Raw genomic sequence first — 23,632 nt, forward strand, 5'->3', positions numbered from 1 at the left:
GGATGTTTTGTATATTTAGTAAGTTAAGACTCTTGAAAAGTGGCTGAGTGTGTTGTTTAATGCAGGAGTTAGTACTCAATTGCATTGCAGCTTTTTGCCGGGTTATTAAAGGCTTAAGGTGATTTGCTGTGGTTGATCCCCATGCACAAATGCCATAGGTGAGGTAAGGGTAGATGAGAGAGTGGTAAAGATCAAGAAGTGCCATTTGGGGTATATAGTAGTGTATCTTAGAAAGGATGCATACTGTTTTGGAGATTTTTTGGAAATATGTTGTATGTGAGTCCAGTGTGTCTTGAAATGGGGGGAACCATTTATCGGTATGTTTAGCTGAATATTTGCAGGTCTGTTTCCAAACAGTATGAAGTAAGTTTTGTCAGTATTGAGAGTAAGTTTGTTGGTCATCATCCAAGTGAATATTTTTAGTAGCTCATTATTTACAGTGTTTCTAAGTATGGTTTGGTTTGGGTGAGAGAAGACATAAGTAGTGTCATATGCAAAAAGAACAGGTTTCAGTAGTTTAGAAGCATTGGGGAGGTCATTGATGTAAATGAGAAAGAGTAGTGGTCCAAGGACACTACCCTGGAGGACTCCAATAAGAACAGGTTGTGTGGTGGAGGCAACACCATTTGTGTATACATACTGATGTCTGTTGCTAAGATATGATTTTAGGTAATCGAGTGTGTCCTCTGACCCCGTAATGTTCAAGTTTTAGGTGCAAGAGATCATGGTCGACTTTCTGAATAGTGTACATGTATATGTGAAAAACAAAACTCTGCTTTACTTTCTGAATAGAGCATATGTGGAAGACAAAACTCTGCTTTATATTTCTAAATACAGTGGAACCTCAGTTTTCATGATTAATTTGTTCCAGAAAGTCTGACAAAAACCAAATTGTACGAAAACTGAAGCAATATTTCCCATAAGAAATAATGTAAATCCAATTAATCCGTTCCAGACACCCAAAAATATTAACAAAAAATACATTTTATAGAGAATAACTATAGTTTTATGTACAGAAAAAATGAGAAATAAATATAAATGACTAATGAAATGGATAAATGAATTGAAGACTCTTGTTGGCATATGGAAGATGGCGAGGAAGGGAGAGGGAGGACAGGTTATTGTTTGGAAGGGGAATCTCCTTCCATAAGGACTTTAGGTATCAAGGCTCTATCTGGAGTTACTTCCCTTCTTTGGCTTTTACTGGTACTAGGACCAGTTTGAGAGTCACTGTACCCCTGTCACACAAACAATCTGTACAGAGAGGTCTGTTTCTGGAGTCTCTAAGATTTGCCTAAAATGGGGCAAGGTATTGTCATTGAACATGTTGCAGACACAGCTTGCAAGAGCTTTGTTAGGATGATATTTCTCCACAAAACTTTGCAACTCACTCCACTTTGCACACATGCCCTTAATCACTGATTTCCTGGATTTCCCATACATCCTGGTGAGATCGGCTACCCGTATGCCACTTTTGTACTCAGCTACCGCTTCTTTTTTTGAATTCTATCATGTTTCTCACCTTCTTTATCAAAGGGCTGGCAGTCGGAACTTTCTTTGGCCCCATGGTGGCTTATATATGCTCACTCAACGATAAACAAAGGCAGACTGAGTCACTCGGCACTTGAGTGGCTGAGTGATGTGGGCAGGCAGGTAGATGCATTCTGTACAGACCATTGTCAACTCTATGAAAAGCGAGTTAATGTATGAAAACTGGGACAAAATTTTGATGGAAAAAGTCATTGAAAACCGAACCCTATGAAAATTGGGGCGTATGAAAACTGAGGTTCCACTGTATTCTGAATAGTGTATATGTGGAAGATGTGAAACTCTGATTTGGTTCTCTTTTGCTGGTTTTTCAGACTTGGGTGACAAATAGAAAACTGAAACTAAATGAGAGTAAAAGAGAGAGATTTGGATTATTATGGGAAACCTCAAGGTAGTCCAGAACATTATTATTATTATAATAAAAAAAAAAAAGAAGCGCTAAGCCACAAGGGCTATACAGCGCATAGTCCAGAACAGAGATTGTGGTATTGTGAGTTGCAGCCTGTGAGAGCAGTGAAGGATCTGGGTGTCTACTGGGATTCTTTGTTGTCATTTGTTCCACACATCAACCATGTTATTTGATTATGCAATTTTCATATTCATAATTTTTTGGGAGTCGGTAATATCTTTATAAGCAGAGTATCCGCACTTTTCTTTCCTCTTAAATTGATTTTTGTAATTGTTTCTTTGTGGGTTTGCCTAAAAGGACTTCATTCTGTACCTATTATTATTATTACAATCGAAACTAAGCACTACATCAACAAGGATCTTATAGCGTGACTTTAGTCTGTACTGAATTGCACAATTAATCTGGTGTGTATGTTCCCCACTGGTGTTCCTGTTAGTCCCTACTTGTATGAGTTGCATTAACACTCTACTGATATGTAAGTTATTAAGTTTAATGAGCATAAGGACCTTGCTAGTGGAGAGAAATCCTTCCTCTGTAAGTCATGCGTGTCATACGAGGTGACTAAAATGCCACCAGCAGGGGGCTAGTAACCCCTTCTCCTGTATACATTTTTTTTTTTTTGAGGGGTCACCCTGCCTCAGTGGGAGAGGACCAGTGTATTAAAAAAAAAAAAAAGTATCTTGTTGACATATTTGTTCCTATTACATCAGAAATAGTTCTACAAATTCCCATAGATGCTTTTTTAGACTTATTGAGCCTTGTTTTGTTGAAGAAGAATCATTCACAGCAAGAGTCATTCTTATGTAGCTCCTGGACTGTTTGACAGACTCTCAATGTGTTAACCCTTTCAGGGTCCACAGGCCCTCTCAGAGACATTCTCAGGGTCCCCCAAATTTAAAAAAAAAAAAAAAAATTCTTATGAAAAGATAGAGAATCTTCTCTCGATCATAATGACACCAAAAGTATGAAATTTGATGGAAAACTTACAGAATTATGCTCTCGCGAAGTTAGCGGTCTCGACAATATTTACGCATTGGCGATTTTGCCCACTTTGAGCCCTATTTTCAGCCAATTCCAGTGTACTAGTCGACAAAAATCATACCTATATTACTAGAACTCTATTTTTTCTATCGAATGAGTACAAGAAACCACCCATTTACCAATTTCAACTATCCAATACAGTGGTCAGAATTTAGCAATTTTGCCAATTTCACACAAATTTCAAAAGATGCCAGTTTCCAAATAGGGTCCAGAATAAACAAGAAAAACATTCCTGGCACTAAAATAACATTTCCTCTGTTCATTAGTCACATCCCCACACCCCTCTTATATTCTTTTGCTTTCCATTTTGAATTTTTATTCTCACAAAAAATAGAAGATTTACTGTTATGCAGGCTGCTGCATTAGTGTAGAAATGGTATAAATAATATCAGCGCGCTTGTGAAAGAATATTAGACTCACCAGTTGACGTGTATTGGACGCTTAGCATGATTTGTTTACTTTTGAACTTTGGTAAAAATCGAACATTTCTGCTACTCTGAGCTCAATTTCAAGGTACTTTTCATTGTAAAACCAGTCAAAATCATCTCAATTTCTGTAATATGTCTTCCATTCTATCAAATGAGACCAGAAAACTAGAATACAACAATAAATACCATATGAAAATACAGTGCAAATTCGGTTTTAATCCAAAAACATGGTCAAAGTTTTTTTTCTCATTACGCACTGTGTGCTGCAGGATTTTTTTATACTGAGCACACTGACCACATAGACCCATTCTTTCATATGTAGGCCTACCAGCTTTCTCTCACTAGATTTGGAGGCGCTAGAATTTATGAGTACTAGTATGTCCCTACCCTGGCATGTAAGCCGTACTAGTACAGCCGAAACCCTGAAAGGGCTAAGAGTCAGGAATATGTTCATGCATTCACCTCTCAGTTGCAAGCACATACTATCACGCTTAAATATAGACTTGAGAATATCTGAGTCATTGCTGTTGTTGTATTTATGGATTGGTGTGCGAGTGATTGTGAACTTGTTGCAAGAACAGGTGCTTAAGAATAGAAGTACCAAATTATTATTATAGTCTTTTTTTGTTAGTTTTTCTTGTTTTTGTTAATGTTTTTGTTGTTTTTTTGTTTCTATTTTATTACTTTGTTTTTATTGTTTTTTTTTATTATTTTTATTATTATTATTGTTGATTTTGTTATTGTTTTATTTTTATTGTCATTTTTCTTTTTTGCTATTATTGTTTTTGCTTTTATTGTTATGTTGCCTGAAGTGTTACTGCCATATAACTTTACGTAGTATGACCATTTTTTCGTCTAAATGTTTCTTCATGAGCACTGATTGACATTTCTAGATTGGAATTAGCTTAAATTTTTTAACTAAGCATTATGAATTTAGCCAAAGCTAACTCCATTCTTCATTGCTTGGTATAGCCAGTTGCTACCTACAAGGACCCCAGCAAAGAGTCGGAGGTGAGGAGAAGCATGCCAGTTCACAAGATGAGCTCCACAATGGATGAGTTAGACACCATGGAGAAAACCAGGAGCAGTCTTGTAGAGAAAGCTGCAGCACCACAGAGATTGAGCAGCCATCGCCCTGTACGTGTGCTCCTGGCACCCAGTCAACCCAATTCTGTAAGTGTATGAGGTTGTTCATACTTGGCATGCCCACACTGCACTTTGGGGCACATAAATAACACAAACAAAAAGCTTTATTTCTTTCTGCACTATACAAAATTAAGTTTACATGTAATAAAATATTGTTAAGCACAAAATAAAGCCACTAACGTGTTGTGCACGTCAAGCAGACTAATTCTAGTGCTTACACACTACTTAAGAACTAGACTTAGGTTATTAACCCGTAAATGGTCCAAACGTATATATACGTTCACTACCCCAGTGCCCCAAATATTTTGAAAAATAAAAAAAAAAAATTTTTTAATGAAAATAAAGAGCACATTTTTCTAAGTGTTATAGGATAAAAAAAAATTGGGGTCAGTACTTACAGAGATATGAAACCGAGAAGTTGGCACTGGATGCTCACATGGCAGCAACATCGAGTCCTACCCTTTGCAGAAGTGTTGCCGATATACCTTTATTTCTGTTTTTCATATTATTTTATATAATAATTTGCTGGTACACAAACATGTCTGTCTGTCTATTTGTCTGTCTGTCAAGTTCCTTGTCTATCTATCAGAGAGCCACAAGACTGCGTCATCACGTTTACTCATATCTTCAAGCAGAGTATAGCACTTTGTCTAGATTTTTGGGGTTATCCTAGTTAATTTACACTATGTATACTTGTATTTATGTGTACCTGTGAGACAGAGATAGACAGAGACAGATAGAAAGAGATAGAGACAGACAGACAAAGACAGACAGAGATAGACATAGACACAGACGAACAAATGGAACCAGGCCACCAGCAGCCGGCCAGCCATTCAGCTGGCCAGCCAGGTGGCCAGCCAGCCAGCCAATCAGCTAGTCAGCCAGCCAGCCATCCAGCCAGCCAGTCAGCCAGCCAGCCAGCCAGCCAGCCAGCCAGCCAGACAGCCTGCTGAACAAGTATTAAGTTCCAGGGCATAGGTTATAAGACATTCTGAAAGGGTGTTGCACAAATGTTGCACATGGATTATTATCGAGGTTTTTTGATATTTCCTCGACCACTTATGGCCACATCTACCTCAAAGCCACTAAACTCAGGGTCAACATCCCTTTCCTCCTAAAATGGGAGAGTTAATACTACATGAAATCAGTGAATTCCAGGTGTTTGCCGCGCTGTTTGCTCTAGCTAGCACTCATTTCAGCTGGTGCTCCCACAAGGTACTAAGTGGTCCCAGATTTTTTTAATATGGTGCACACTGAGTGTTATGACCCATTCTGTGCTGACAAAGCATTTCAGGCCAATTATGCCGTATTTGAAGGCAGGAAAAATAAAACGTTTGTATATGGTTGGGGTACTAGCAGGAAGAATGTATATATACGTTTGGACCATTTACAGGTTAAGTATGATTTTTTTAATGTAAAAAAAGCAAAGTTTACCTGGCGTTTACCTGGAGAGGGTTTTGGGGGTCAACACCCCTGTGGCCCGGTCTGAGACCAGGCCTCATGGTGGATCAGGGTCTGATCAACCAGGCTGTTACTGCTGGCCGCATGCAAGCTGACGTATGACCACAGCCCAGTTGGTCAGGTACTGACTTTAGGTGCCTGTCCAATGTCTTCGTGAGGACAGCCGGGGGTCTCGTGGTAATCCCCCTTATGTATGCTGGGAGGCAATTGAACAGTCTTGGGCCACAGACACTTATTGTGTTGTCTCTCAGTGTACTCGTGGTGCCCCTGCTTTTCATCGGGGAAATGTTACATCCCTGCTGAGTCTTTTGCTTTCATATGGAGTGATTTTCATGTGCAGGTTTGGTACCAATCCCTCCAGGACCTTCCAAGTGTATATTATCATGTATCTCTCTTGCCTGCATTTGAGGGAATACAGATCAAGGACCTTCAACTGTTCCCAGTGATTAAGGTGCCTTATCGCACTTATGTGTGCCACGAAAGGTCTTTGTACACTCTCCAAGTCTGCAATGTCGCCAGCCTTGAAGGGGGCCATTAGTGCACAGCAGTATTCCAGCCTAGAGAGCACAAGCGATTTAAAGAGAATCATCATGGGCCTAGCGTCCCTAGTTTTGAAGGTTCTCATTATCCACCCTATCATTTTTCTAGCGGATGAGGTAGATACATTGTTGTGGCCTTTGAAGGTGAGATCCTCTAACATTGTCACTCCCAGGTCCTTCACATTACTTTTCCGCTCTATTGTATGGTTAGAATTTGTGGTATACCCTGACACATTTTTAATTTCTTCAAATTTTCCATATCTGAGTAGTTGAAATTTCTCCTCATTGAACTTCATATTGTTTTGAGTCACCCATTTGAAGATTTGGTTGATGTCCACATGGAGTCTCGCAGTGTCTTCGATGGGGGTCGCTGCCATGGTGATCCGGGTGTCATCTGCAAAGGAAGATATGGAGCTATTGCTTACATCTCTGTCTGTGTCAGAAATGAGGATGAGGAATAGAATGGGAGTGAGTACTGTGCCTTGTGGAACAGAGCTTTTTACCATGGCTGCCTGGGACTTTACCCTGTTTACCATTACTCTTTGTGTTCTATTTGTCAGGAAGTTATAGATCCATCTACCAACTTTTCCCGTTATTCTTTTATCCCGCATTTTGTGTGCTATTACACCATGGTCACACTTGTCAAAAGCTTTTGCAAAGTCTGTGTATACTACATCTGTATTTTGTTTATCCTCTACAGCATCCAGGACCTTGTCATAGTGATCCAGTAGCTTGGACAGGCAGGAGCGACCTGCTCTAAACCGGTGTTGTCCTGGGTTGTGTAACTGATGGGTATCTAGGTGGTTGGCTATCTTGCTTCTTAGAACCCTCTCAAATGTTTTTATGACATGGGATGTTAGTGCTATCGGTCTGTAGTTCTTTGCAATTGCTTTACTGCCACCTTTGTGGAGTAGGGCTATGTCTGTTGTTTTTAGTGTGTGTGGGATGACCCCTGTGTCCATGCTCCCTCTCCATAAAATGCTGAAGGCATGCGAGAGGGGCTTCTTGCAGTTCTTGATGAATACAGAATTCCATGAGTCTGGGCCTTGGGCAGAGAGCATGGGCATGTCATTAATTGCCTCTTCAAAATCTTGTGGAGTTATAATAATATCCGAGAGTTTTGGGATGACCAAATTTTGGGTTTTGTTCATAAAGAATTCATTTGGAGTAGGCAGTGGATCACTGAACACTGAGTCATATTGTGACTTTAGTATCTCACTTATATCTTGGCTATCATTTGTGTATGTCCCATCCCGCCTAAGAAGGGTCCCAATACTGGAAGTTGTTTTTCGCTTAGATTTGGCATAAGAGAAGAAGTATTTTGGATTTTTTTCAATTTCCTTTATGACCTTTAGATCTTCCTGTGATTCTTGTGTCCTATAAGATTCCTTCAGCTAAAGTTTGATATTTGCAATTTCATTTACTAGTGCTTCCCTTCGTATTTCAGGTATATTGACCCCACTCAGCAGCTCTGTGACTCTTCACCTTCATCTGTATAGGGAACATCTCTCTCTTTCTAGTTTACATCTTCTCTTTCTTTTTCTTAATGGAATGTGTCTTGAGTAGATCTCAAGAACCACAGAATTAATTTTTTCAAGGCAGATGTTCGGGTTCATATTGTTTGGGATACCTTCCAGCTTGTTTCATTTAGGACATGGTTTACTTGGTCCCATTGTATGTTTTTGTTATTGAAATTGAATTTTGTGAAGAGACCTTCATGACTGCTCACATTTTGCTGGTCCAGAGCCCTGTGCATACATGTCTACCTCTATTATTTTGTGATCTGAGTGAATTGTCTTTGATACAGTTATGTTACTTATCAGATCATCATTGTTAGTGAAGATGAGGTCCATCTTATTTTCTAGTCTTGTAGGCTCTACTATTTGCTGGTTTAAGGTGAATTTGTTGCAGAGATTTAGTAGTTCATGTGTGTATGAATTTTCATCTGAGCCGCCTCCCGGGGTGATCTCTGCTAAAACATTGCATCTGGAGGCTTGTATACTACCACAATGATAAAGGTTTTGGTTTTCGATCTTTACCACCAAAACTTCAACTACATCATTTGAGATGTTTAGTAGTTCTGTGCAAATGAGCAACTCTGTGACATACAGGCCAACCTCCTCATGTTGCCTGTTTAGTCTGTCGCATCAGAATAGGTTATAACCTGGTATCCATATTTCGTTGTCATAATGATCCTTTATGTGGGTCTCTGTGAATGCTGCAAACATTGCATTTGACTCTGTGAGCAGTCCCTTGATGTAAGGAATTTTGTTGTTTTTTGACAGCTTTAGACCCAGTATGTTTGCAAAGACAAATGTTGTATTGGTGGAATTTAGAGGGGGTTTTATTTGCTGACTCTAATATCTGTTGTTCTGGGGTAGAGGCCAATGTCCATGCCTCTGCTCCAGAAGTGTTTTCAGGTGGTGTAGGATTATTGTCATTTCTTGCCAGTCTTTTTTCCCTCCTGGCCCTAAAAATCCTCTGTCTCTGGAGAGGTTGTGGCTCCTCTCTTTTGTTTCCCATAGTCTGGCTGGTCTGTCTTCTAGTCCCCTTTAGATGTTCTGCCTGGCAGTATGCATTGTAGCATTTTCTTTCATGGATTGATGAGTGACACATTTCTGGGTGAATTAAGTTACAAGAAGGGAAGCTGCACTCTCCTCTTGCCATGTGGGTGTGGCTTGCTATGTGGGTGCGGCATTTTGGGGGATAGTCAAAGGTGCACGTCCCACCTGTTTTGCCAGATATACTGTGCCTGCAGATACCCAAGGCATAGTATTTACATAGATTGTACTTCTGTTTGCTAGGATTTATTGTAGCTGCATTCACTGCTAGTGCATTTATTTTTCCTGTGTCCTCAATATCTTTTACCCCTGTATGGACATCAGTGCTTCCACCAAGTTTTGCTGGTAGTGTGTCGACACTATTTCCTGAGGCATCATCCCATTTTGATCCATCTCCAGCAGTATCTCTATTTTGAACCTCTGTGGACTGAATAAGGTTGTCTTCAGTGTCCTCCAGGACAACACTAGTACCCTCATGAGCTCTATCTTCTAAGACATCACTAGGATCCTCTGGAGCACTTTCCACCAGGACAACACTAGCACCCTCAGCAGTCCTCCAGAACAGCACTAGCCCCATTAGGAGCGCTGTCCAAGACAGCCCCGTCCCTGCCACCCATCTTCTTTTTCCAGCTGTCGTACCATGCTAACATGTCTTTCAAGAAGGATGTTTCATTGGTGTTCTTGTCCCTTAATATAGATGTCATTTCCTCATACAGGTGTATCTTGTTTGGGCAGACCCAAAAACATCTCTCTGAGTTGATGTCAAGTGTGGTCACTAGTTTAAAATCCCTGCATATACATACTATGAGACCACTGACCACACAGATGGCAAGCAATCCAGGCCTGTCTTCATCCCTTACCTTTTCTGCAGACTACACAGATCTTCATAGTAGTGTTCATCTTAGCAATACTAGACACCTTTCCTAGCTAGATAGTCTATAATTCTCCAATGTATTTAATTTTTTGTAACATTTCATTCGATTTGGCTTTATTTCCAACGAAACCATTTGAATCCACCCAAATCTGGCTTTATGAATCTGGCTAAATGAACAATAGTAAATTTTAAGTATGCATTAATATAAAAAAAGAGAGGTAGCTAAATGAAAACAGTACAATTTTAAATATATAAATATCTTTATTTACTACAAGTACATGTACATGGTATACAGTCCTAGCTGACAACAATGACATACTACCATATAGAAAATCCCTTGTTATGCTCCGCATTTCGGGCAAATTAGGTCAGTGTTCCAGGATGCGACCCACACCAGTCGACTAACATCCAAGTACCCATTTTGCTGATGGGGAACATAGACAACAGGTGGAAAGAAACACGTCCAATGTTTCTACTCTGGCTGGGAATCGAGCCCAGGCCCTCGCCGTGTGAAGCGAGAGCGTTAGCCACCAGGCCACCAGAGCATTATACCTGGAGTATACCTGGAGAGGGTTTTGAGGTTCAACATCCCCACGGCTCAGTCTGTGACCAGGCCTTGTGGTGGATCAGAGCCTGATCAATCAGGCCATTGCTGCTGGCCGCACGCAAACTGACGTATGAACCACTGCCTAGATGGTCAGGTACTGACTTTGTGTGACTGTTCAGCACCTTCTTGAAGACAGCCATGGGTCTTTTAGTAATCCCCCTTATGTATACTGGGAGGCAGTTGAATAGTCTTGGGCCCCTGATGCTTATTGTGTTGTCTTTTAGCATACTTGTGGTGCCCCTGCTTTTCATTGGAGGGATACTTTAAACTGATTCAGTGATCTTGAGTTAATTGGGGCTTCTTAAGCAGTTTCAAACAGGCTCCAAGTCTTCAGGCTCTAGAACAGTTATAAGAGATGGTGAAGCAGAGCACAGTGTATTTTACAATAATGTGCTTGACATGGTGCTCCTTGACTTAACCATGGGGTTACGTTCTGATGATCCCATTGTAAGTTGAAAATATTATAACTCAGACATGATTATGTAAGTTGAAAATATTATAACTCAGACATGATTATGTAAGTTGAAAATATTATAACTCAGACATGATTATGTAAGTTGAAAATATTATAACTCAGACATGATTATGTAAGTTGAAAATATTATAACTCAGACATGATTATGTAAGTTGAAAATATTATAACTCAGACATGATTAGGTAAGTTGAAAATATTATAACTCAGACATGATTAGGTAAGTTGAAAATATCGTAACTCAGACATAATTATATGATATATAAATAACTACTGTCACTGAATAAGTAAATAAACAAATAATTACTGTAACTAAATTCCAGTACTGAAAAGTAAATAATCAAATGCAAGTCCTGTCAATAAATGTACAGTATTGAATGTATAAACCTTGGTAATAAATACTGACAAGTTGGTTTAGAAAGACACGTAAGCAAACACTATAACATATTTATTAGAAAATGTTTCGGTCCTGGGACCTTGATCACTTCTAACATACAGCGGTAGAAAGACATTATATATAGGCGGAGAGCGAGGTGTGAGTGACGCATGGTGACCTGAAGAGTGCCATGTTGGGCTGAGGACTTCATTCTCATCGAACCAGACCTCAGATGCCAACAGTGCCTAGAAGCCTCACTAATCGCCGTCACTGACACAATAGAATGTAACACTGGAAGCCACAAAATTTCTAAAACATTAGCATATATGATACTCAAGCAGGCTAAGCACCACCAACCCAACAACACAGGAGTCACATGATCTCATCGTCTACCTGTCCTCATCCCAACATGACATTCTTCAGGTCACCATGCATCACTCACACCTCTCTCTCCACCTATATATAATGCCTTTCTACCGCTGTATGTTAGAAGTGATCAAGGTCCCAGGACTGAAACATTTTCTAATAAATATGTCATAGTGTTTGCTTATGTGTCTTTCTAAACCAAAGTCAAAATATCATAAGTTGAACCATTGTAAAGTGAGGAGCATCAGTGTATAATTACTTTATAGAAAGACCCTTCTTATGAAATGCATTTCAGGCATCCTTAAAGCTAAATTATGATTACAGATACAGTGGACCCTCGAGTTTCGTAAGCCTCGCACTTCGTAAGTTTCGCCTTTCAACAACTTTTTTTATCAGAATATAGCCTCGCAGTTCGTAATTTGCTTCACCATTCGCCGGCCGTCCGGAACACGTATGAGCAGCCTCCCAGCGTTCGTGCCACACAAAGGTGCCCCACACACCATTCCCAGTCAGTGTAGCATTGGCGAATGACCATCACCCCACGCGTTCATATGATACATTTCGTAATATTCCATTCTTTTTTGTGCTTGTAACTGCTAAATAAGCCATGGGCCCAAAGAAAGCTTCTAGTGCCAGCCCTTTGGTAAAGAAGGCGAGAAACACAATAGAATTCAAGAAAGAACACACCAGCCAGGGTACTTCCCCACACACACAGTTTGATTTGAGTGGGACTTGCGCATGAGTGAATAGAATTGTCAAAGCTTATTACTTGGGGAGCATTGAAAATTGGGTTGGGCAAATTTTCTGTTAGTAGGATGGTTTGTGAAGGACTTGCCTAGTATGGGCCAACAAGTCTGCTGCAGTGTTCCTGCTTTCATATGCTTTTATGTACACCAGCAAGGGTACTTCTCCACACACACCAGCCAGGACACTTCCCCACACACCAGCCAGGGTACTTCCCCACACACCAGACAGGGTACTTCCCCACACACCAGTCAGGGTACTTCCCCACACACACCAGCCAAGGCACTTCCCCACACACCAGCCAGGGTACTTACACACCAGACAGGGTACTTCCCCACACACCAGCCAGGGTACTTCCCGACACACACCAGCCAGGGCACTTCCCCACACACCAGCCAGGGTACTTCCCCACACACCAGACAAGGTACTTCCCCACATCACCCAGGGTACTTCCCCACACACCAGCCAGGGTACTTTGCCACACAAACCAGCCAGGGTACTTCCCCACACAAACCAGCCAGGGTACTTCCCCACACATACAATTTGATTTGAGTGGGACTTGTGCATGAGTGAATAAAATCATCAGAGCTTATTGCTTGGGGAGCGTGGAAAATTGGGTTGGGCAAATATTCTGTTAGTGGGATGGTTTGTGAACGATCTGCCTAGCATGGGCCAACAGGCCTGCTGCAGTGTTCCTGCTTTCTTATGTTCTTATGTACACCAGCTGAGGAAATTGCTTCACAGGAGGAGAAAGAGGGAGAGGGTAGAAGGTGCCTTCTTCAAAGATTAAGGGCATTTGTGCAAAGTGGAGTGAGGTGCAAACATTTGTGGAGGAACATCACCCTAACCCTCTCCCCTTCTCCCCTTCCGTCTTCCATACACCAACAAGAGTCTTCAATAAAGGTAAGTGTGATATTATTGTTTTATACTTGATGTCTCATTGTTTTCTGTATGTAAATCCATATTTAATGTAAAAAAATATATTTTTTGTTAATACTTTTGGGTGTCTGGAATGGATTAATTGAATTTACATTATTTCTTATGGGAAAAATGGTTTTGCCATTCATAAACTTTGCCTTTTGTTAAACTTTCTGGAATGGATTAATTACGAAATTCGAGGGTCCACTGTATATAAGAATGAGAATTCATAGTTTTTATAATATTGAAGGTATTCAGTAATTCAATAAAAAAGTGTAATTAGTGATATATTAAAGATGTAGCTCAGTACATGAGATAAAGGATTGATAGACAAGGACAAAGACAATACAAGTTGAAAGAATTGTTCACCATAATTAATTGTTAACAATCATATTAGGGAAAGGAGGTGTTTTTTATAATTGTTCAATATCAACATCATTCTTGTTGCTTATGTCTGTTTACTCAGGTTTTTATACCTTGATGTACTTGTTGTTTCTCATGTTTGCCTCACCCTCCATAGAAACTTGATGCAAATAAAAGGACTGAAAATATGGAATAACTTGCCAGATGAATTAAAAAGAATAGTAACTTAATGATTTCAAACAAAAGCTTAAAAAATTGTGTTTAATGTATTTCTCTGAATTTTAGTAAATATATTCAGGTATCATTAAATTTTTTCTTTCAAGTTATAAATTACACCATCTTCCATAATTTTTTAACAAATACAAACATAATAATTAGTAGTTGCAGATATAGTATTATAAAACTTTAGCTTGTAAAATGTTGGAATTGCGGCATCTTGAAGCTGACACGAGAGAAAAAATTATTGTTTAGAAATTCTTTAATCGAGCTGTTAAAGAAAATGATGAATGAGGCCAGGCTGATAAGACTACAAGTTGGGATATAGTGTTATCTGACAAAGCCACACTTCCCACACTGGCATTTCTCTAGTTATCAGTAGGATCGATGGCTCAGATGGTAAGGCGACATGTACGGTGTGTGGCCTCTTGAGGTGGGACAATGTGTCATAGGGTCGAATCCTGGCCTGCCGCAGTTTGGTAAAAAAAAAATTGTACTCTCATACAGTTAATACCTAAATTATCATAACTCTCAGTTTTCAGAACTAATGAATCACTGTTAAGAAACAGCTCTTGTAGAGTCAGTGGGCAGATGCTTTCCATTTTCTTTGATGATTTACTTCTATTTTGTAATAATGTTGGTAAAAATTACTGACAATATGTTAGGTCAAAGGACACTAAGTGCGACTAATGCAACATTTTATTGTGGCAATATTGCCACAATAAATTGTTTAGTTGCACTTGTGTCCTTTTCCCTAACACACTTTTATTTTAGCGTGTTTAAACTAATAGTAACCTCAACTCTCTTAGGTTCAAAAAGGTCAGGAAAGTGTCAATTCCTCATCCGAGTCACCTTCCAGTTATGGTCAACTTAACTACTCGGAAACCATTCATAGGTAAGGATCATCTCAGTCTTATAAAATAAACAATGGCTACATTTAGCCAGTCATTTCTTTCATCTTTATGCTGAGAATAGAGTTTGTTTAGTACTTATAATTTATCACTGTTTAAATTATATTGTAAGAAGGAAATGTAGAAATTTCTTCAATGGCATTTTTACCATAATGTTGAATTTTAACTACAGCAAATTTAGGCTTTTATTCATTTATTTTCATCTTTCACATAGTCTTGTCTAGCTTTTTATGTTGTCTTCATTTTGAATGTTTTCATAAATAATCTGCACATCAGAGAAAGAAACCTCCAGGTAAACTCCAGGTATGACAACATTCTGGCCTGACTTGGACCATTAACTAGTCACACACTGACACAGAAAGGTTAGGTTAGATAAGGTTCGTCAGGAAACCATTTCCTGACGCGGGTCTTAGTCAGATGATGACACGCCATTGGAGCTTTTGGTCATCTGACTGAGGCCTTCCGCTGACTTACCAGTCCACCCCTATAACCCTTAAACAGTCCAGATGTATATATACGTTCACTCGCGCAGCGCCCTGAATATTTTGAGAAAAAAAATAGTTTTTTTTTATAGAAAAAAGAGCACATTTTTTAAGTGTTTTAGAATAAAAAAAAATTAGGGTCAGTACTTAGAGATATGAGGCCGAGAAGTTGGCACAGGATGCTCACGTGATGGCAACATGGAGTCCTGCCGCTTGCAGAAGTGTTGCCGATATACCTTTATTTCTATTTTTCATATTATTTTATATAATTTTTATGTTCTGATAATTACAATTTATAGTGGTTCTTGTCATTTCATAACCAATCTTTGTTCTGACACTAATATTAGGTACTGAAATTGTACTCAAATTGTCACAAACACATTGACAGGTTGACATTTACACCTGCCTTGGCCATTTACTATTGTCTTGGAATATATACAAAGTATTTATATGTCCCAGCAATGTAGTAGTAGTAGTAGTAGTAGTAGTAGTTAGTAGTAGGAGGGGGAGTAGTAAGAGTAGTAGGAGTAGTAGTAGGAGGAGGAGGAGGAGGAGGAGGCAAAGAAGAATACGTAATAGTAATATTAGGTAATAATAAGTTCTCCTGACAGTGACATGATAAGATGAGATAATATCTGATAAGAGCTGATGTTTGATGAGCATACATGAGGGTGGGGGAGGGTGCAGCTGATAAGAAAGGATTAGAGGAGGCATTTGATGAGCATTGCCCTACCTTTGTTTTTGCTGGTACACAAACATGTCTGTCTGCCTATTTGTCTGTCTGTCTAGCTCCCTGTCTATCTGTCTATCCATCTTGCTCTCTGTCTCAGAGAGAGCCACAAGACTGTGTCATCACCTTTACTTACATCTTCAAGCAGAGTATAGCACTTTGTCTGGATTTTTTGGGTAATTTACACTATGTATACTTGTATTTATGTGTACCTGTGAGACAGAGATAGACAGAGACAGATTGAAAGAGATAGACAGAGACAGATAGACAAAGGCAGAGACAGACAGATAGAGACAGACACAGATAGACAGAGACAGACACAGATAGAGACAGACATGGATAGACAGAGACAGACACAGATAGACAGACAGAGACTGATTGAGACAGATAGATCGAGATAGAGACAGATAGACAGAGACAGATAGACAGACAGACATAGACAGAGATAGACAGAGATTGACAGATCCTAAACTTGGGGTTAACATCACTTTCCTCTTAAAAGAGAAGTGTTAATACGACATTACATCAGTGAATGCTTGGTGTTTGCCGTAATGTTTGCTCTAGCTGGCGCTCAATTTAACTGGCACTCCCACAAGGTACTAAGTGGTCCCAGATTTTTTTAATACTGTGCACACCGAGTGTTAAGCCCCATTCTATGCTGACCAGGCATCTCAGGCCAATCCTGTCAAATTTGGAGGCAGAAAAATTAAAACGTATATATACGTTTGGGGCACTATGCGTAAGAACGTATATATACGTTTGGACCATTTAGGGGTTAAAAATTATGGTCATAGTGATAACCATTACTGTTCTCAGTTTTACACAGAAAGGTAAAGGAGCCAATGTATATATACTAGAGGAGGACAGGGTCCAAGTCAGACTGAAACATCATCATGAGTTTCTGTCTCCTATGTGCAGGTCATTTGTATACTGTTTCAGTCACAGTATTATGTCTTTTTATTCTCTGAACATTTGACTTTATCTTCTCCTCTGTCTTTGCCTCCTTGTTGGTTTAAGTCTGTTTGTGGCTTCTTTATATATCCTCACTTTTCTTCCCTATTGTATTCCATACAGGAATCAGGATCAGTTGTTGTGCTCCCTTTTGGTGGGGGATTGTGAGCTATTGCTAGTATTATCTTGCATCCTCCTGTTTCTATTGCTGCATTTTCTCTGAATTCTCCACTGCATAAGATTTTCATCACTTCAGAATTCCACATATCCTTAATCAGTAGTGCCTTCCTTTCTCATCCTGAAATACAAAAAGAACCCAACTCTGGAAAGAAATTTATAACGATAAAATTTTGTATTATTTGCAGTTTCTACTTTCACATGATCTCTCGGGAAGGACATTAAGAGAGATAGTTGTACCCCACATTGTAGTGTTGTGTTGACTCTCTAAGTTAATATAATATCACTATTTTCTTGAGAAGTCTCTTTAATTTTCAGTTTCTCTAGTAGGCAGCACTTCTGTCAAGTGTCATAAGAGGTGACTAAAATGCTATGAGCAAGGGGCTAGTAATCTCTTCTGTATAAATTACTAAATGTAAAAAGAGAAACTTTTGTTTTTCCTTTTAGGTCACCCAGCCTCGGTGGGCGATGGCCAGTGCATTAAAGAAAAAAAAAAACTTACAATGTGACTGGAAGTATAGGACTCTTACTAATGATCCTGTGAGCCAGTATTAATATTTAACATTTTTTCCAGGTTCTTCCGAAGTCACCCGAAGACTACTTCTTCTGATGAAAATGGTGACAGCAAGATGGAGGTGTCACATACAGAAAGTTTAGGTGAGCCAAGTAACAAAATGTTTTCTTAGTTTTTCTTTGAGAAAAGTGATTACTTTGAAAGAAATGCACCTGTCATGTTTCCTGCGGTATTTTATTGTTGAAGTCAGCTTTAGTAAATATTCATACACCAATTTTTAATGCAGTGGAATGATATACAGTGGACCCCCGCATAACGATCGCCTCCGAATGCGACCAATTATGTAAGTGTATTTATGTAAGTGCGTTTGTACGTGTATGTTTGGGGGTCTGAAATGGACTAATCTACTTCACAATATTCCTTATGGGAACAAATTCGGTCAGTACTGGCACCTGAACATACTTCTGGAGTGAAAAAATATCGTTAACCGGGGGTCCACTGTATATACGTATTTAGAACTATTATATCAAGACTGCAGTGACTGTAGTCTGCAAAAGTAATTAATGTACTAATGTCAAGAAATGTGTGAGTAAATTGTATCCTAATATAACTCCACCATTGCTGACTACAAGACTAATTTTCAGAAGCTGCTCCACAGCGATGGCCCATTTCTTCCACTGGTCGGTCTTTTTTCTTAGACATTCTTAGCATTATTTTAAATGTATTTACAAATATATTTGGTCATTGTTCATGATGAATTATATCAGTTATTAGTTCACTTAACATGAAGTGATAGTCCATGCAAAGGAAGTAAAAACTCTCTTTGAGCAAGGAATCTTATTGTGCTCTTTGATAAATTATGAAGTTTTTGGGCTTGCCTTCAAGGGCAGTGTTAATTTATCTTTTTCTGAAGATGGGAAGAGTAGCTACCATCCTGCCTTTTCTTTGTGTGATGGTTCAGGGAACCACAAGCAGTTGCAGACGCTTTCCCACTCACAGTCACAGTCCGGGTCCGGGTCGGGCGATAACTGTGATCATACCAGGTAAAGAACGATATACTACCTTTTTTTTTAATGATTTTGTTTCATGTGCTCGTTTTGATAGCTTGGATTTTACAAATTTATGAGTTATACTTAGTCGTCATTTCATCTTGATCACCCATGAAATCGGTGACATGAGAGAAGGTTTTTGTTCCAAGGGAACTCATGTAAGAGTCTGAACCATGTAGAAAATGCATATCATGAGTATGCTAAAGTACTTATCTAGATTATTTAATATCCTTCATAAACTGTTAAAACTTCTAACAATTTTTATGCTCTGTCTTACTTGAAATTTTCATAAACACTGTATCATCACTTGTGCGATGGTAGAGTATTAATAATACACTATTTCAGTGCTGTGTGATGATACAGTGAGTAGTGATGGACAAATTTATACCACCTTTCTTTCACTAGTTGAGTTTCATTCACCGTCTTGATCAACACTTGCCACTACCCACCATCAGTCCACCCCTGTCTCCTTTGTTCTTCCTTGTGCTACAACCACTACCCTCATAACTCACTACCACCACCATCACAACTCACTACTGCCACCATCACAACTCACTACCACCACCATCACAACTCACTACCACCACCATCACAACTCACTACCACCATCATAACTCACTACCACCACCCTTGTAAATCACTACCACCACCATCACAACTCACTGCCACCATCACAACTCACTGCCACCATCACAATTCACTACCACCACCCTCACAACTCACTACCACCACCATCACAACTCACTACCTCCACCCTCACAACTCACTACAACCACCATCACAACTCACTACCATCACCCTCACAACTCCCTACCATCATAACTCACTACCACCACCATCACAGCTCACTACCACCACCATCACAGCTCACTACCACCACCATCACAACTCACTACCCCCACCATAACAACTCACTACCACCACCATCACAACTCACTATCACCACCATCACAACTCACTACCTTCACCATCACAACTCACTACCACTACCATCACAACTCACTACCACCACCATCACAGCTCACTACCACCACCATCACAGCTCACTACCACCACCATCACAGCTCACTACTACCACCATCACAGCTCACTACCACCACCATCAGAATTCTCTACCACCACCATCACAATTCACTACCACCGTCACAGCTCACTACCACCACCATCACAACTCACAACTAAGTCACGAGGGAGCCTTCACCAAATTCAACTTCAATAACAAAAACATAAGGTGGGACCAAGTAAACCAAGGCCTAAATGATATAAACTGGTAAGATAGACTAAGCAACAAAGATCCTAACCTATGTCTAGAACAAATTAACTCTGTGGCACACGAGGTATGCTCAAGGCATATTCTCTTAAGGAAAAGGAGGAGATGTAAACTAGAAAGAGAAAGGCGCTCCCTATACAGGCAAAGGCAAAGAATAACAGACCAGCTACAAGAGGCCAATGTATCTGAAATATGTAGGGAGACACTGATCAGAGAAATAGCAAACATTGAACTAAATCTAAAGGAATCTTACAGGACTCAAGAAATGCAGGAAGAACTAAAAGCCATAAATGAGATTCAAAGAAACTCAAAGTATTTTTTTTCTTATGCCAAATCAAAGTCAAGAATAACATCCAGTATTGGGCCCCTACTTAACCCTTAAACTGCCCTAACATAGATATACATTTGGCGCAATAGGTTTGAGTCACCTAGACATGAAAGAATGGGTCTGCGCACTCTGTGTGTGCAGTATTAAAAAATCTGGCACCAATTAGTACCTTGTGGGAGCACCAGTTCAATTGAGAACCAGCTAGAGCAAATAGCGTGGCAAACACTAGGGATTCACTGATGCCATGTTGCATTAACACTCCCCATTTAAAAGGAAAGTAAAAATGGGTTACATAAATACATGAGTGAATGTGGGTGGGTGTGAGTTGGACCCAACTAGCTTGTGCTACTAGGTCTGATGTCATGCTCCTTCCTTCAGTGGATGTGACCTGACTAGGCAGGTCATTGGTCTAAGCCAGAGTGGTGGGGGGTGGGCAAGTAGGCCTGCTGCAGTGTTCCTTCTTTCTTATGTTCTTATGTATTCGGCAGGCTGGCCAGCTGGCTGGCTGGCTTTGGTTGTCTCTGGCTGTCTTTCTGTCTATGTTTCTGTATCTGTCTATATCTCTGTATCTATCTATATCTCTGTGTTTATATCTTTGTCTATCTATATCTCTGTCTTTCTCTGTCTCTCTCTCACATGTACACATACCTGCCTGGAGTCTACCTGGAGTGTATTCTGGGGATCAATGCCCCCATGGCCCAGTCCATGACCAAGCCTCCCGGTGGATCAGGGCCGCACGCAATCCAATGTATGAACCACAGCCCAGCTGATCTGGCACTGACTTTAGGTATCTGTCCAGCTCCCTCTTGAAGACAACCAGGGGTCTACTGGTAATGCCCCTTATTGCTAGTGGGAGGCTGTTGAACAGTCTTAGGCCCCGGAAACTTATTGTGTTTTCTCTTAGTGTACCAGTGATGCCCCTACTTTTCGCTGGGGGTATGTTGCATTGCCTACCAAGTCTTTTGCTTGTGTATGGAGTAATTTCTGTGTGCATATTAGGGATCAGTCCCTCCAGAATCTTCCAGGTGTAGATTATGATATATCTCTCTTGCCTGCGCTCCAGTGAGTACAAGTCAAGTGCTTCCAGGCATTCCCAGTAATTAAAGTGTTTGATGGAACTTATACGTGCAGTAAAAGTTCTCTGTACATTCTCTAGATCTGCAGTTTCACCTGCCTTGAATGGGGATATTAATGTACAGCAGTATTCCAGCCTAGAGAGAACGAGTGATTTAAAAATGATCATCATTGGCTTTGCATCTCTTGTCTTGAATGTTCACACTATCCATCCTATCAGTTTCCTCGCAGATGTGATAGTGGCATTGTTGTGGTCCTTGAAGATGAAGTCTTCGGACATTACCACACCCAGGTCCTTCACATTACTTTTCCACTCTGTTGTGTGATTAGAGTTTGTAGTATGCTCAGTCCTAGTTATTATTTCCTCCAGTTTTCCATAGCAGAGTAGTTGGAATTTGTCTTCACTGAACATCATATTGTTCTCTGTTGCCCATTGGAAGACTTGGTTTATATCTTCTTGGAGCTTTGCCGTGTCCTCAAAGGATGACACTCTCATGCAGATCCTAGTATCGTCTGCAAAGGATGATTCAGTGCTGTGGTTTACAGTTATTGTACATAGTGTAAATTACCTAGGATAACCCAAAAATTTCAGGCAAAGATAGATAGATAGACAGACAAACAGACAGACAGACAGACAGACAGACAGACAGACAGACAGACAGACAGACAGACAGACAGGCAGATAAACAAACATGTTTTTGTGTATCAGTGAAAACAAATAAAGCCAGGGTTCCCAGAGTGTCCATTTATCAAATGTCACTGGGTTGTCAACAGTTGTTATAACACCATTCTTCAAGGAACATAAGAACATAAGAATGGTAATTATCAGGCCTACTGGCCCATACAAGGCAGGTCCTTATCAAAACGACCCCTACCCAAAGCTACCCAAGAATATCCTTCCGTACCAAGTGACACCAATCAAACCCAGCTCCTCCCACTCATATATTTGTCCAATCTCTTTTTAAAGCTACCCAAGGTCCTAGCCTTGATCACCCTACTTGGAAGATTGTTCCAAGCATCCTCAACTCAGTTCAAAAGCCAGTACTACTTACCTATGTCCTTTCTAAATCTAAATTTATCCAGGAACACACAGGCAGACAGAAAGACAGATAAGCAGAGCTAGACAGATAAGCAGAGACAGACAGGCAGACAGATAGACAGACAGATAGACAGACAGACAGATAGACAGACAGATAGACAGACAGATAGACAGACAGACAGATGGATAGACAGACAGACAGACATGCTTGTGTGTAACAGTGATAACAAATACAGCGAGGGTTAGCTGGAGCAGCGCCCATTTATCAAATGTCATTGGGCTGTCAACAGTTGTCATAACACCATTCTTCAAGGAGTTTCACATATACTCCAGGCACACACAGGCAAACAGATGGACAGATAAGCAGAGCTAGACAGACAGATAAGCAGAGACAGACAGATAGACAGACAGACAGGTATACAGACAGACAGATAGACAGATACATAGACAGACAGACATGTTTGTGTGTAACAGTGAAAACAAATAAAGCAGGGTTCCCTGAGTGCATATTTATCAAGCATCACTGGGCTGTCAATAGTATAGGGAGGCTTTTCATAACACCATACTTGAAGATATACTCCAGTGTGTCTAAAACATTTATGGGACCTATAAATACTTTGTATGTTTCTAGACAATAGTAAATGATCCAGGCAGGTGTAAATGTTCACCTGTCAATGTGACTGTGACTATTTGAGTACTATTTCAGTACCTAATATTAGTGTCAGAACAAAGATTGGCTATGAAATCACAAGAACTATTATAAATTGTAATTATCAAACATAAAAATATATAAATTAAAATAAAAACGAGAAAAAAAGGTACATCGGCAACACCTTTACACGTGGCAGGATTCGGCGTCATCATCACGTGAGCATCCTGGGAAAATATCTCGGTAAATACTGACCCTAAAAAAAAATTTTATCCTATAATATGTAGAAAAATGTGCTCTTCATTTAAAAAAAAAAACAAGTTTTTTATTTCTCAAAATATTCGGAGCGCTAGGCGAGTGAACATAGTTCTACGAGTGAATGCAGATGT

The 23,632-nt window shown here is 39.9% G+C and overlaps 1 protein-coding gene across 5 annotated transcripts in view; it reads left to right on the forward strand.

Moving 5' to 3' along the window:
• per (period circadian regulator) overlaps nt 1-23,632 on the forward strand; it is a 172,905-nt gene that overhangs the window by 67,958 nt on the left and 81,315 nt on the right. For 3 of the 5 annotated variants that reach the window (XM_070092108.1, XM_070092127.1, XM_070092111.1), the window contains exons 12-15: nt 4,399-4,599; nt 14,879-14,964; nt 17,895-17,977; nt 18,748-18,877. In XM_070092108.1, coding sequence (XP_069948209.1) covers nt 4,399-4,599; nt 14,879-14,964; nt 17,895-17,977; nt 18,748-18,877 — 500 coding nt within the window. The remainder of the gene's footprint in view (nt 1-4,398; nt 4,600-14,878; nt 14,965-17,894; nt 17,978-18,747; nt 18,878-23,632) is intronic. The other 2 variants (XM_070092122.1, XM_070092134.1) reach the window with 1 other exon arrangement.

The sequence above is a fragment of the Cherax quadricarinatus genome, chromosome 3 (genome assembly GCF_038502225.1).
Source record: "Cherax quadricarinatus isolate ZL_2023a chromosome 3, ASM3850222v1, whole genome shotgun sequence".
Classification (NCBI taxonomy): Eukaryota; Metazoa; Arthropoda; class Malacostraca; order Decapoda; family Parastacidae; genus Cherax; species Cherax quadricarinatus.